The sequence below is a fragment of the Mya arenaria genome, chromosome 6 (genome assembly GCF_026914265.1).
Source record: "Mya arenaria isolate MELC-2E11 chromosome 6, ASM2691426v1".
NCBI classification, from domain to species: Eukaryota; Metazoa; Mollusca; class Bivalvia; order Myida; family Myidae; genus Mya; species Mya arenaria.
In genome coordinates, this window is record NC_069127.1 from 74102269 (window position 1) to 74119194 (window position 16926).

At 34.6% G+C, this 16926-nt stretch overlaps 1 protein-coding gene across 1 annotated transcript; it reads left to right on the forward strand.

The window, feature by feature from the left end:
* Positions 1 to 3658: 3658 nt before the first annotated feature.
* On the forward strand, positions 3659 to 11415 carry LOC128239101 (epidermal growth factor receptor substrate 15-like 1). Its single transcript, XM_052955566.1, has 5 exons — positions 3659 to 3689; positions 4044 to 4252; positions 6415 to 6624; positions 7043 to 7193; positions 9741 to 11415. The coding sequence occupies exons 2-5, from the start codon at positions 4109 to 4111 to the stop codon at positions 10154 to 10156; spliced, it is 921 nt and encodes a 306-aa protein (XP_052811526.1). The 5' UTR covers positions 3659 to 3689; positions 4044 to 4108; the 3' UTR covers positions 10157 to 11415.
* The last annotated feature ends 5511 nt before the right edge of the window (positions 11416 to 16926 follow it).

A 16926-nucleotide genomic window follows, 5' to 3' on the forward strand; every position in this document is an offset into this window, starting at 1 on the left:
GAGACACGGTTACCCATTGGTATGTGTACAACTCGTCAGGTTGCTTGACAGAGACACGGTTACCCATTGGTATGTGTATAACTCGTCAGCTTGCTTTACAGAGACACGGTAACCCATTGGTATATGTGTATAACTAATCAGCTTGCTTTACAGAGACACGGTAACCCGTTGGTATATGTGTATAACTAGTCAGCTTGCTTTACAGAGACACGGTAACCCATTGGTATGTGTACAACTCGTCAGGTTGCTTGACATAGACACGGTAACCCATTGGTATGTGTACAACTCGTCAGCTTGCTTTACAGAGACACGGTAACCCATTGGTGTGTGTGTATAGCTCGTCAGCTTGCTTTACAGAGACACGGTAACCCATTTGTGTGTGTATAACTCGTCAGGTTGCTTGACAGAGACACGGTTACCCATTGGTGTGTGTATAACTCGTCAGCTTGCTTGAAAGAGACACGGTAACCCATTGGTGTGTGTATAACACGTCAGCTTGCTTTACAGAGACACGGAAACCCATTGGTGTGTGAATAACTCGTCAGCTTGCTTGACAGAGACACGGTAACCCATTGGTATATGTGTATAACTAATCAGCTTGCTTTACAGAGACACGGTAACCCATTGGTATATGTGTATAACTAGTCAGCTTGCTTTACAGAGACACGGTAACCCATTGGTATGTGTACAACTCGTCAGATTGCTTGACAGGGACACGGTTAACCATTGGTGTGTGTATAACTAATCAGCTTGCTTTACAGAGACACGGTAACCCATTGGTATGTGTACAACTCGTCAGGTTGCTTGACAGAGACACGGTGACCCATTGGTGTGTATATCACTAGTCAGCCTGCTTTACATTGACACGGTAACCCATTGGTATGTGTACAATTCGTCAGGATGCTTGACAGAGACACGGTAACCCATTGGTATATTTGTATAACTAATCAGCTTGCTTTACAGAGACACGGTAACCCATTGGTATATTTGTATAACTAATCAGCTTGCTTTACAGAAACACGGTAACCCATTGGTATATGTGTATAACTAATCAGCTTGCTTTACAGAAACACGGTAACCCATTGGTATATGTGTATAACTAATCAGCTTGCTTTAAAGAGACACGGTAACCCATTAGTATGTGTATAACTCGTCAGCTTGCTTTACAGAGACACGGTACCCCTTGGTTTATGTGTATTACTAATCAGCTTGCTTTACAGAGACACGGTAAACAATTGGTGTGTTTACAACTCGTCAGGTTGCTTGACAAAGACACAGGAGCCCATTGGTGTGTGTATAACTAATCATCTTGCTTTACAGAGACACGGTAACCCATTGGTATATGTGTATAACTAGTCAGCATGCTTTACAGAAACACGGTAACCCATTGATGTGTGTACAACTCGTCAGGTTGCTTGACAGAGACACGGTAACCCATTTGTATGTGTATAACTCGTCAGCTTGCTTTACAGAGACACGGTAACCCGTTGGTATATGTGTATAACTAATCAGCTTGCTTTACAGAGACACGGTAACCCATTGGTATATGTGTATAACTAATCAGCTTGCTTTACAGAGACACGGTAACCCGTTGGTATATGTGTATAACTAATCAGCTTGCTATACTGAGACACGGTAACCCATTGGTATATGTGTATAACTCGTCAGCTTGCTTTACAGAGACAGGATAACCCATTGGTGTGTGTGTGTGTATAGCTCGTCAGCTTGCTTGACATAGACACGGTAACCAATATGTATCCGTATATATGCGTGATTGGCAGGGAGTTAGTAACCCAATGTATGTAAGAAAACGTTTCAGCTTGCTTGTCCTATCACTTGATGTTGATTTTAATTGAATATATTGCATTGTTTGTCAGTTGAACCATATCATAATGTATGTTTTAAACTTTTTATATAAGATAATTGTAGTATGTTATAAATTCTAATGCAACATCACAATGGGTATGTACTCCTTTCTGGCTGCTTGTTTTGGCGGTTCCATTTAGTGGAATTGTTCAAGTTATAAAACTAAATTTAGTAGCATCTTCATAGGTAACAAATTGGCCTGAGATATGTAATGCTACCAGTATAGTGCATACTTTAGACAGACAACTCGATCATAAGCTAGCCCACTTTTGTTCTCAAGCTCCTCGCTACGGTTAATTCCCTTCACGATACAACGTTCTCTGTCAATCATGTAAGATTGGAATGTTCATCTCTAGCATTATAAAATATTAGACGTTGAAGAAATACAATATACCAATAAACTTGAAAGTGGCCCAGGTTATCTTTACATCAACTGTGTTTTAATTGGGAATTTGAAAACCTTTCAACTCCAGACTTTAAAGCTTCACTCTCACAGATCACATGGTTATTTTTTGTTTTGGAACGAGCCTATTTTTGCGAAAATACATAGAAACCAGTTATATAAGACTGCTGACAAAAATAGATCGCAGATCTTTATTTTAAGTTCAAAAATTGATGTTTTATGCTTTTTTCTTAAACGGTTCAAGCCATAAAACATTAATTTTCGAACGAAAATATGAAAATCCACGATCTAATTTTTGTCAGCAATCTTAAATCATTGGTTTGCAGAAATTTATGCAAAAATTTGCCCTTTCCAAGACAAAAAATAAAAAAAGTTGTTAAAATGGTAAATCTGTGAGAGTGCAGCTATAAGCGATGATTATCTCTGTAGTTGACACTAGCCTTATCAGGATTGTTCATAATTGACCTTTTCTATCTTTGCCATTTAGCGTTAATAGTTACCTGCGTCAGAGATGAAATTTATGTGCTATTCATGCAAAGAGTGCTGGAAATAAATCTTGTGTCAATGCAGCTCTAGTTAATATTATCTTATACTCTGTAAATATTAAAATAACATGTTTATAACACATTGTACGACGGAAGATGGCCGCCGTATCTGTAATGTATGAATCGTGAACGGATGAATTATAAAATGTTCAAATCTGTCTGCCGGCCTCCTTTAGCCGAGCTGTCACCTTAAATTCGTGTGTTAGATTTCATTAATCTCTTTTACACAACCGTCGTTTTTAAATAGTTCTATTCATGCGTCTTCCACTGGTGAGACGAAATTCCTTCTTTCGCGCATGCGGATGTGATGTGGCCACGCAATATTGAGCTGGTAGGCGCTGGTAGACCTCAGAACCTTCTGGGGACAGAAACAGTTTAAGAGTATCCACGATGTCGAGAATGCAGTATATCATTATAATCGAGAAGTAATTTAAAATTACTCATGGGGAACATCGAACTTAAGTATTATTTTATTGAGTTGAAATATATAAACGTCATTGCACATCTCATATCAGCTAAATTTATACAGTTGATTGACATTTATATTCCCACACAGAACATCACTTTAAATGAAATGTAAGTTAACTGGTATGCCTTATCTACTAATAATTTCCTTCAGGTATCGTGAAAGATGTTTGACATGATAGCAGGTTAAGAAAAGAAAGACGAAAGTGTCACTTGATATCTTCATAAGGTTCAACAGTGTGCATGTTAAGTAGGGTGTTTACCACAGTTTACCTAACACGGAGTGTTTTAAAGCGATACTTCCAATTAAGTATCGCAATAAAACAACGTTGTATAACTAATAAAACATTCATGAATGACACTTTCTTAACAAGGGGAGCATCGACACAAGAAGTGATAAAACGTTCATGGTAAGCTTATGAAATAATATTTGCCTAATTTGTACAGAGGATTAAGCCTTTTGCCTTTTATAGATTTAAAAAGATAATTTTGGATTGGTTTGTATGTTTGTGCATAGTGCGTCATATTTTAAAACCTCGCTGTACTAATCATAACGAAATAAGATGCTCAGTTAAAAGTATGCATTTTAGATGAACTTTAAAAAGTAGAAGCTAGTCTTTTGTCATTAGAGGAGTAAAACGTGGCATGACAAAATACGACACTGGAAGTGTGATTCATGTTGTGGTACTCACAATAATATACTCGAGTGTGTAGTTTAATAAAGCAATTGAACGACGATTTTAAACATCATAATGTCATTTTAGGACGTAAATAGTTAGTGGAATTATCCTGAACAATACATAGAAGGTGACAAAAACGGAAGTGCGTTATGTCTGCCAAGAAGACGCTGGACATCACGCCGGTGTTCAACCACCGGAAATCGGTGGCCCTGGTGGACACGGCAGAGGAGTTGGTGGACAGTCTGGATAACCTGTCCGTCTGTCTGCGCCACATCGAGGAGAAATACCCAGCGGTAGGCATGTTTGTTTGCGTATTATGCTCCTGTTCCATCAGAATGTAATATGACAGAATGTTAATGTATAATTATCATGCAATTTAAAATCATCCTAACTGATATCTTTATTATAACATACGTCTTGTAGTTATAATTGTCGTCTCAAACCTTGTCGTTTTGTTTTTACCATCGTCAATTGTCTTTATAACATTATTTACGTGATCAACCATTTGTAAAACTTCTTCAGTATTATCGTTTTCATCACCATCGTCATTATGATGTTTATACTTTTTTCATCATATATATCAAAATATAATAATAATAATAATAATAATAATAATAATAATAATAATAATAATAATAATAATAATAATAATTAATTATTATTGAAATGATAATAATAATAATAATAATAATAATAATAATAATAATAATAATAATAATAATAATAATAATGATAATATTAATAATAATAATAAAAGATAATAATAATAACAATAAAATAAATGATAATAATAATAAAAATAATAATAATAATAAGAAGAAGAAGATCAACAACAACAGGACGAAGAAGAAGAAGAAAAAGAAGCTGAAGCGTACTGCGTTTATAAGTATGAAGTGTAACGGATGAAACTACCATGGTTGCCGACAATGATGGCCAACTTGCTATTGTTCTATTCTGCGCTTTCCTGCTCAAAGAAGAGTCAGTGCCAGTGTACACTAGTTAAAAATGTTTCCTCATACGATTAATCTGAGGATTCATTGAAGAAGAGCAAACAAAGATTGCAGTTATCAAGTAAAGTACTTAATTTGGCAGGTGCATTATACTTTAGCAGTAAATCGTTTTATATAAAAGCAAAAGAGCACTGGTTTACATCGTGTCATTCATTATATTTTGACAGCAAATTAAAAGTCATGAGGAGAAAGAAAAATTAATAAATAGGTTACCGTTGTCACTAATTTTACAACGAAACCAATGTTTATTATCGTTGTATGCATCATTGTCGTACTAAACATCAACTGTGAGCATCTGATTGTGCAAATAATGCAGTTAAGGAGCAACATTAAACATATAGAAAGAAATTTTATGGTCTGTGTTAGACTTTTTAATTATAAAAAACCTCAGTCATTCTATTTTTTGAAACACCAGAGACGGCTCCAAATAATCTTTACCAAGAACAAAACACTCATGTAATGAATTGCAATGCAGTGTGACACAATTTCTAGAACATTCTTAAGCGTAACAACATAATTATAGGAGATTATTTCACTAAGCCAACATTCTTACTTTATTTTATTAAATATATTTTTATTGTAATAATCATGAAGATAGTTTATGTAAATATGACACAAAATATGACAAAGCATAAACAGCTAATACTCTTAACATTTATCCTGTCATAAAGGACTTAAAATGTTTCGAATAAATTGAAAGTACCTGATTACATTTGACTGATTAACTTACTTAAACTTAATTTTGCAAAGTTACCCTGGGCTTGTTCCAGTTATAAGTAACTTAAGACGTTTCCAGAAAGTGTCCTAGAATTATAAGTTGTTGTTTTTTTTATTGTTTATACATGAATGAAAATAGGCTGTAAAGCACTTTCGGAAATTCGCTTTAAAATCTTAGTAGAATTTGGAGCATTCTTTTTTCATATATTTAAGATATACAAGATTAAAATTAAACTAAATTAATTAAGGTTCAAGGTTTTTAATAGGTAATCAGGTATAGTCAGCAGTTTGAATTAACAACAGAGAACGAAGTACAAAAGAGAGTACCAACCTTAACTCCATCAATACAATGCAGCGATATTTAAGATGTTTTAACAATGAAATCTTTCGGAAACACATCATTTGGACGAAACCAAAGGCGTGTCGATGCAAAATCTTGCCCGGGGGGGGGGGGGGGGAGAACACCCCAGGGAAATGCCCATGCACCCATATATGACATGACACATCTAAGACAATCACAAACACAAACCTGTTTGTTCTTGTGTCAGCTTGTAATGTTCTTTACAATGTTTAAATACTTGTATTGAAGGTAGATGTTTGCTAAACCACGCTATATGAATGAGCATGTCAACCCGTCCTTAATGGTTCTACGATAATGGTGGACTTTTATGTAATTTATTTGTTGTAAGCACCTTATGGTAATAAGCATCACTTTACTGACTTTACAGTCTAAAACAACAAACCCAGCATCAAAAGGTGACGTAGTTCCGGATCAGAACGGAAGTATTTATGAAAAACTGATGGAAAATCTTGAAGTGGCACGCGACCTGACCGACATCTTAAAACGCGAAAAATGGCGCCTCAGCAGACGGGAAATGAGCGTGGAACTCCGTATGGGAGAATTAGAAGATTACAAATCACATTTAAAGAGCGACATGGTAAGAAATACGTCCAGTAGTTTTGTTTTGCCTAACGGTCATTTCTTTATCATGTTCATCACTTTGCAACATTTTTCAGTATATACGGTTGGATAATGTGGTTTATAAAGTCATATGAATACATTACATTATTATCTTGTTATACTAGTTTCTTAAATAAGACATTAATGCCTCATGCTTTAAATTTTCTTATGTTCCACTTTATAGCCAGCCCTCGTGCAACTTTGGTTAATTAATGCTTATTGTACTTCGTACCTTCATGCAATGCACTCGCTTTCAATTTACCAAATTTAGGTCATGTTTACACATTAGTTTGTTGTGACACAGTTAAATAGTCATCTTGAATTAATTGTACCAGGTCATATGACAATACATTTATTTATAAGTATTTATTTCACGCATTAACTTATATATCCAGAACGACATGAACCAGACGGTTGAAGCTCTAAGCATACGTATTGTGCAGCTGGAGAACAGCCTTTGTGAGGCACAGGAACTGCAGGAGGAGACCGAGGCCGCCAAACAGGAGGCACAGGACCACCTCGACACCGCCAATAAGACTATTAAAGGTAAAAATTATTAAGCAATATCATTTGTTTCATATTCCTAAGTTAATTCTAATCATCTTTATGTGCGGCATATAAAATTGATTGTTAGATATGTGTTAACAATGATCCTAATATAAGCTTGGTTTTATTAGCCTGTCATATTTTGAAAAATTGGGACTTTCTATAATGTACTGCTTTCCCTGCAGAATTCAATAACCGCTATTTTAAAAGTTGAACGATTTTCACGTAGATTTATGTAAACATTTTAAATTTTAGGACACAAAAAGTCTAACCGGGAAAATGTTTTCGACACCAGTTAAGAGTTTCTTGTTATTCTACAAACGGACAGAGATGCATAATCATTTGCCGCATAAAACCACGCTGTGCGTATAATGTCATATGCACTCGTAAACAGAAGCTTTTTGTCGGACATTTTTCAGTCGGACAATATCGCAATTGCCTCCTCCCCCCCCCCCCCCCCCAAAAAAAAAAAACAGATGTGCAAGATAGCTGCATAGATGTACTTTCGTACACCATAAGTCAAACTCATCCAGTATATCACTTACGCAATAATTATCATTAAACAAGTCAGACATTTTATAGATATGTATTGTATAGTCCAGTATTTGTGAACGTGTGAGAAATAATTAACTTTTCTTTTTGTCCATTTATCTCGCTTAAGCTTCTGACAATTGCTAAATGAGCTTTCGCGTACCGAATACATACCTAATCTTAGTGTGGTCATTATGTGCTTGGGTTTGTAGAATAGTGATCAGAGAAATACACGCATGTCCAGTAGCAGAAAATTCCGAAAACGTAGATTCTATTTCCAATTGGCGTGGAGTTGCATGGTATGCACACTGTCAAGACGCGCTCAGGACTTAGTATACACATGGCTATTTGGGTAGTCAAAACTGTTGTCCCGATGTGGAGTGGATGTCATCTGATAGGCCAAGGGCAACAGTTCCGAATGTCATCCCCGACACCAAATGTCAACCGTTTTGGATTTTACCTGATCAAAAGTATATTAGAAAACAGTTTAAGAAACATTGACAAACGTTAATGATATGCCGTTTGAATATTAAATTTGGAAATCTCAATGACGCGAAAGGGAAGCAGTTCATATCGGTGACCGGGGATTAGTTCAATCAGAGAAAAATTGATTGCTTTCATGTAAAACACCAGAAACTAACAGTTTGTATTTATTTAACGAATAAGGAAATAAATCATACTATTCATCATTCTACACTACGTATGTTTGAAACTGTTTTTTAGTATGCTTCTTTAAAGCTGCACTCTCACAGATCGAACGTTTTTTATTTTTATTTTTGTCTCGAAACGATTAAATTTTTGCGAAAATGCATGAAAACCAGTGATACAAGACTAATGACGAATATTCAGATCGCTGGTTTTCCTATTTATGTTGAAATATTGATGTTTTATGCATTTTCTTCAAGCGTTAGTAACGCTTTTAGCAATAATTCATTAATTTTCGAACGTATATAAGAAAACTGCGATCTAATCTTCCGTCAGCAGTCTTATATCACTTGTTTTTAGATAGTAACGCAAAAACTGTCTCATTTCAAAGATATAAAAAAAAATGGTCAAAACGGCAAATCTGTGAGGGTGCAGCTTTAACGATGTACGCATTTTATTTTCGTTTGTTAGAATAATTTAAAAATATGCGAACAAAGACAGCAAATATCCGCCTAACATTATTATATATTAGTAAATATAACTTCTTTAAATTCTCTACGGTGATATATGTTTTGGTGGCTCATGAAACGAGAAAACATGAGAAACTTGTCTTACAAATGTCGTCCATTAGATGCATTAATGAAGGTGTCAGGTTGAAAGTACTCTATCCCAAGTGGTTGAATGTTTTTTACTCTAAGTGCTTGAATAACCTGTACTTTAAAATCCAAAATTTAGAAAGACTTAGTTTGTTTGATGAATTTAAATGATCTTTTAAAATACCACAGTCACAGGGCTAGACTATAATATTATCCAATTAATTATGAGATCATGCCACATGCAGAGTCGAACTAGAAAGAGAGTGTTCTTATGTATATATGCATACAAATACGTATTTAAGAATAAAGTGCAATTCCGACATGATTGAAGATAACAAGTTATTAAAATGTATAGGTTTATGCAGTTAAAACAATCCATCATACTGATGAAATCGAGTTAATTCCAAGAATATATTCACGAGAAGAATTGATCAACTGTTTCCGCATTACAAATAGGCATACTGAAACAAATTAACGTAATTGACATATTTGGCTTGTACATTGAGAGGCAAACGTCAATACGGTATATTATATCTTGCCTGATACGAATTAGTCATTTTTGGAAATAGAACACAGTTCATAGGAGGTGCTCATATGAGTTTACATAAAATTGCAATCAGTATTATGTGAATTATACCGAGACCATTATTTTTATACTCTGTATCTTGCGCGTCCGAATGATACTTTCTTTTATAGCGCATTTGCCATAGTTTTTTTTAGTTTTGATAAAGATCTATAACTGATGAAAAGTTTTGCTGTTTTTATTCAATTTCAGAGTTGCAAAAGAACAAGACTGACCTCGCGAAAGAAATCACCATGCTAACGTCCCAAAGAAAAGACAGTTCCATGCGAAATCAATTTCAGGAGATGAGCGACAAGGTGGAGATACTTGTCCTGGAAAACCATCAACTGAAGGACATCATCCGTGAGAAAGACGATACCATAGAAAACATGGAGAAACGGTTGAGAGACATAGAAGTTAAAGAAAGAGGGAATGAGGAACATATGAATGAAATGGAGAAACGGTTGGGAGAACTTGACATTGGCAATGGTGAAGTTAGCAAGGCAAAGAGAGACAGCAGCGAAATGTCGAGACAAGATAGTGGATACTGTGGCAGTATTGTTGACAAGCAACCTGGAAGCACAAACCTGGATGGCATCATGGAGACCACAGAAGTGGTCTATGTGTAGAAACCACGAAGTTTAGTTATTAAAATGAAAAATGTTATAAATCGATTTGTGATCGATATAACTACTCTGCATTGCTTCACGTTGTCACCTTAATTTACTGACAAAGTCATATTGACGCGCACATACATGGTAACAATATGGTTTCTACATTTATTCGTTGGTCCCAAGAGATTGAATTCAAACATTATTTGTTCTCAAACTTTCATGACATTATTGAAGACAGTGAACATGAATTATCTGTCAACAATGACCTTTTTGACGGCCACACAAAATGAATCTGTTGATTTATGCGATAAAGATGCAGCGATAAAGTTGTGTCCCTTACCAGAAAGGACGTGGCAAAACAGTTTCCGATACGGCGATTACTGCTTTGATTATCGCTGAACATTACAGAAAATTAATCATATGCGCTTTATTTCTTGTCTAAGCTGGGAAGTATGTTGCCTTTATGTTGCTACTATATTGTTCTTATAATAAACACCTTCTACACATACGACCAATGCTGTATAATATTAGAAATCAGTAATCGTTGTGGGTTTTTGATTTCAGGGTAGTCTCGATTTTCTCGACTAATTATTTCGAGTGAAGAGGGTTTTATTATTGAGATAATATGATTATGCGCATTTGTCAAATCTACCATACAGTGATGCGTTACTACCTGTACCAGTATGTATTAAAGCACCGGTCATGCTATTAGTAGTTTGCGTTAAATTGAAAACCATGACAGATGCATGTATGTAAGAAAGGGCACTTGTTCATTTCAGCTATTCCTGCAAATTAGTTATTTAAATATGATAAAACTGATTATAAAACGGGGATGAACCCTTCTGGTGTTCTTGTTTAAGAATGATTAATTTGTATTAGATGTAAAAAGAAATCATTTTACTGAAATATCTATATGTGGTTATTGTTTTACTGAATTTATATGGTCTGTATTTGTTTCACTGAAATTTGTTTCTCTTAAATCTTTATGTTCGATCATTATTTTACTGTCAGTGCTGTTACTGTTCCTTCTCCTCATTATTTGTTTGTGTTTTCAAGTTAAAAATATAGATCATTGATTTGCAATATATATTCATGTATTCGTATCACGCTTTCGAAAAAAACACCACTGTTATAAATGGTACTTATTTTGATAATTTTCCCCTTACTCATAAACATATCATCTTTCATTTTTAACTCGTGATAACATGCATACAAATGTACATAATTGTGATCTGTAAATCACTAAAATGCATTGCAATGACTTTGTTGGTAGTTCATCTTGTGCAAATAAAATTTGTTTTTATGTACCTTTTGTTTTAGTTCTTGCTAAAAATAAGATATAAACCTTATTTTCATTTTTTTTAAAAAGCCGTATAGTTCTTCAATTTTAACTAAGTTTATCGGTTCCATACGATATGTTTGACAAATACATTGATTGAAGGAAATCAAGCTAATGATATACTCATAACACACTCAAACACAGGTCAAGATATCAATGTGAAACTTGGTACACATGTTGCCAGAAAATATATTCCCATGTCTAACATGTAGGTATAATTCTAGCGTTGAATTTCCGATAATGACATTTTCTTCTTCGAAATGTGTAACGTGACAAAGTCTTTGATGTATTGACTTTTAATTTCTTAGACATACATATCTAAATGCGAGAGAAGTGCAGGCGGTGACTTCTCTTGTTAAACATGAAGTAATGGCATATTTGTTTCACTCCTCATAGAGGGAAGTTAAAACTATGGAAAGAATTGAGGACAAAAAAAACATGCTGCAGCTACTTTAAGGTAATTAACATACCTATTGCAATTATTTGAAGCTGAAAATAATGAAAGGTCTCGTATTTAGCATCATTAACTTTAGAACCATAAAGCATATATACATATGTAAACATAATAAAAACACAAATAATCAAACAAATACAATTTCCATGTAAATATACAAACCACTTGACGGCCTAGATATGTGAAATTAAACTCATAACATTTTAAGTCGCCTGTGTGCACATTTCAAATTTTACTAAATGCCCGGACAAGGTATAATTGGGTCCTGGAATAACATTTATTTACTAGAGTACGTACAAGTATACCATATCTGATTGATGCTACCGAAAGGTGCATTTGAATCACCTGGTCAAAGATGTGAAAGTTCTTAAATTAATGAATTGCTCTTTCCTCATGAAATTATTTCAGCTGCAATAATTTGGGTCTTTTTCATTACAATGTCAATCACTTGCTAGGTCGTTCATCCTAGCGAGTTGTATAGCTTTCATGAACACAACAGATAGTGTTTGAGTGCAAACAGAAGAAGACAAAATGAATAAAAACAGCTATATTTAGATATGTGTAAAATTTAATTTAATAACATGAGAATTGAGTCTGCAAACATATATTCGCAACTACGCCTGATCAATGTTGATTACTTAAACAATCAAGAAAGTCGCGAAAATGTGTGACAAACCGATTATTTGCTTCAAAACCGGCTGTTTTGCTTAATAAATACGAAATACTTTTTCCTTATGACTAAATTAATATATTCTAAAAGACATCGAATCTGTTCTGTACCTTTGTTCGCATTCCACCGCTTAAAATTCAACTCGCACAAATAACGCACTATTATCGACTATCCCCTCTTGACGTCATCAAAGGACAGATAATTCAAATACGGTATAATATTGAAAGGGGATCTCAGGGTAAATTGTAAGAAAAATAGAACGGAAGAAAATAATTGTAGCTTGGTATTTAAAAAAATGTAAAATTGGAAGAATCCTGACCAAAGAAAATCATTTAAAATAATATAACAGGCTATTCCAAAGTACAAAATGCATGTCCCGAATTGAGTATTAGGCCAAAAAAAATACCTGTGTTCCGGTAACCCGACCGACCCTATTTTTTCCTCGCCGACCCTAATCTTTTTTTAGACATAAAAGTAAAAAAAAAATTCTTTCTTAAAAAAAAATATTTCTTTAAATATATTGTTATTATGTTCGTTGTTTGTCTTTCAATGTCCCCGGAGAATATACTTTCATTCCTGATTATGTATTACCGAGACGGAAACAAAATGGCGGAGGGCGGCGAACCCTGTCCGATATCTTCAAATTGGCAAACGCATGTTTACGGTCCAAACACGTGGTTGATCACCGGAGGCATAATTTGCTGTATTTTTAATGAAAGTATGTTGAATTCTAGTTCGCGGTGTTACTTATCCATATCCATGTTCAACATAAAACTTACTTTTTTTACGATTAGGCTCTGCGTATATCATTCAGGCTTCTTACGATTAGGCTTTGTGAATTCATGCAGGCTAACTGCCAGGTTCCAATACACATTTCATTAATCGTTATATTCATTTATCCGCAATTTTCAACGGTTATTTATTTCGCCTTATTTAAGTGCCATCAGCTAAAATCCAAACAAAAAAACTGCGAGGGTTAACAACACATTTATAGGAATGTGTCGGCTGCAGATCATACGGTACAATTTGTGACGTCAGAGCACTAGCGGTGATATGATCAAAGGCGCGTGGCTTTGGTTTGTATCTAATTCGGTCAGTCGGATACCGAATGATCCCATTTGATTGCCAGGATTTCGCCTAGGCTGGTACGAAAATACCATACGATCGAAAAAATAATAATCAATAATCGTCATCTGGGAATCTTAAAACAATGACCGAAATGTTTAAATTCACTATAAATATGAATGAAACTCTGATTGTAGTAATGTACGAAAAATAAGATACGTAAAATAAATCCATATCCGCGTTTACTTACTCTTTTATTAATCCACCTCCGCTTGAAGGCCTAGTTTAAAGAGCTCACAGTTGATAAGAAAATCGGCGATTTTCCTCAAGCAAATTAAAAATTTAGTTGATAATTGACTGTTTGGCTAGAACATTATCACAGATTTGTTGAAACTGAAGTGCTGGATTTTTCCTTCAAACCGATCAAGACTTATAAACGAGTATTGTATACAAAAAACACCAGATTTCATGGGCAAAATTGACGGGAAAATACGGTAGTCGAAGGTAAGGAAATGATTTCAGGCATTAAACAATGCTGTTTTATCAGACTTTTTGTAAATTAGGAACCGCGTAGATATAACATTATTGATCTTATGCAGCAGAAAATTGCATGATATGGAAAGTGTAAAAAAAAAAATCCCAACCGACCGACCCTATTTTTTTCGCCATGTTACCGGAAACACAGGTTGTTGTGTTTTTTTTTTGGCCTTAGTGAAAAATCATAAACACTCATCTTGCTTTCATTGTGCTTTAGAGAAACAGCTGAAAAAAAATATGAACAACAGCATTTACTGTCTTTTAGGATGAGTAAAATAAAAAAGCAAACACGAAATCATCTAATCTGAAATAAAGTAGCACTTCCATATAGGTATTTTCTAAACGATGGAGTTACCCGGCCGAATAGTGCTTTTATTTTTTAAAAGTGGTGTGATATAGTTGCAGGAAAACTTTATACATAGGAAACTGCGATGCATTGCATTAGCATCCTAAGAACATTTAAAAAATAGTTTAACTTCAGTGTATGCAATTGTAACAGTTCTTTAAAGAACAAACGCTTCAAAACGATACTGTCGTGTTTTTTTTTAAATTTGAGTTCCTGTTTTGAATGCTGTATCAATTAAACCCATCACGTCTACTTCTGGAATAACTAATTTGAGAAAACGTATCAATCTTTACTTCTGTTTTATTGCCTTTGTTTGCATAAGTACTCAAATAAGTTATACTCGTAAATTACAGTAAACTGGTGTAGGTGATGACCCTGTTTCAGATGAAACCATAATATGCACATGTAAAAGTATGGGAATATTATATCTGGTATGTTTTAAAGCGTAAGCTCTTGAAGTTTGTCAATCAGCAACTGGTTGCATTTTCAAAGTTCTCATATAAATAAATAGTTTTCATTTTGAGTGATAATGTTTAATCCTCGGTGTCTCGTATTTGCCCCATGAATATCTGGCAATATAACCTGGCCATTAGTCTTATAAACTGTCCTAACATATCGTGTGAATTGGGCACGCGTACGAACAAGCATGATGCATGATGCATGTGGCTTTTAGCTGGTGATTCATTGTCATACGTCATGATAAAAAATACACATTTCTTTAGTTAATGCTTTATTCCTTAGAAAGGTGCAACTCGTATGGTATAAGAAAAGTTTGACCTTGGGTGGTGTTTATCACAAAATTAATTTAACTTAAATTTTAGAGTAGAATCGGAGTGTTTTGATTTGACTGCAAAATTATTCGAAATTACGCTGAATGGAATCATTTGTGTAAGGTTATGGATATAACATATATATTTAATACGACGGACCCTGATATTGTCCCTTTGCATTAATGAAGTACATTTATATTACAACAGAACAGAACATAATTTGTCTGGTATAACAACAATGATGATCAGCCCTGTTTTTCTGAAAATTAAAAAAGGCGCAAATAAAATGGCTTAACTTGTTATGACTTCAATAATTAGAATAACAGTTTATGTTACAAAATGCATTGATAATACAGATACATGTGATATAGAGTATATTTGCTGATTGTATTTTATTTCACGAGTGATCATATAAGCATCTGTGTCAGCCTCTCATTGTGTTCAACAAATGATTGTAAAATGTTATTCGTCTCAAGCCAGCATGAAAAGGATCAATCGTTATGATCTCACTGAAGCAAGTGAAATGATCAAGTAAGCATTCACCAATAATCCTCACTCTTCCACTCATATGCTAAAATACAATCATGTACGATAACCCCCAAAAAATGTGGGTAATAAATGTTATCTCTTCGTTTGACACGATGATCGATTGCACAAAATTGAAATGAAACGCTTGACAGATATGATCTGTTTGACAAATATACTCGAGGCAAGGTAATAGAAGGGATAAGTATGACTTAAACATGCTAATCTTCATTTTCCCCACTCAAGTATATCGTGTTTTATCTTTTTCTACGATCTCTGTCAATGAACAGACTAAATCTAACCAAGTCAGGTTTTGTTATACTTTCTGTGTACATCTATCAAATTGTCAATGAACAGTCTCAATAAAACAGTGACCTGGTGCTTCGGATGTACATAGCATTATTGTCAATAAACAGGATCAATCAAACAGAGACTGATGTGTTTATACCATTCGAGTATACGCTTAGCATCTTTGTCAATGAACAAGATCTCAATTACACTGAGACTGTTTATTTTTATATTCCGGATGTACACCTGGCATTTCAGGTGATGAAAAGTCTCAATCAAACAGAGACTTATGCGTTTATATTTCGGGTGTACATCTAGGATTCCTGTCAATGAACAGTCTCAATTAAACAGAGACTGGTGTTTTCATACTCCGGATGTACACCTGGCATTTCATGTGATGAAAAGACTCAATCAAACAGAGACTGATGCGTTCATATTTCGGTTGTACATCTAGGATTCCTGTCAATGAACAGTCTCAATTAAACAGAGACTGGTGTTTTCATACTCCGGATGTACACCTGGCATTTCAGGTGATGAAAAGTCTCAATCAAACAGAGACTTATGCGTTCATATTTCGGGTTTACATCTAGGATTCCTGTCAATGAACAGTCTCAATTAAACAGAGACTGGTGTTTTCATACTCCGGATGTACACCTGGCATTTCAGGTGATGAAAAGTCTCAATCAAACAGAGACTTATGCGTTCATATTTCGGGTGTACATCTAGAATTTCTGTCAATGAACAGTCTCAATTAAACTGAGACTGGTGTTTTCATACTCCGGGTTGTACAC

Coding starts and splice junctions, on each gene's coding strand:
- LOC128239101 (XM_052955566.1), top strand. CDS start 4,109: ATGTCTGCCAAGAAGACGCTGGACATCACGCCGGTGTTCAACCACCGG. Junction 6,625..7,042: donor CACATTTAAAGAGCGACATG/GTAAGAAATACG, acceptor TTATATATCCAG/AACGACATGAACCAGACGGT. Junction 7,194..9,740: donor CGCCAATAAGACTATTAAAG/GTAAAAATTATT, acceptor ATTCAATTTCAG/AGTTGCAAAAGAACAAGACT.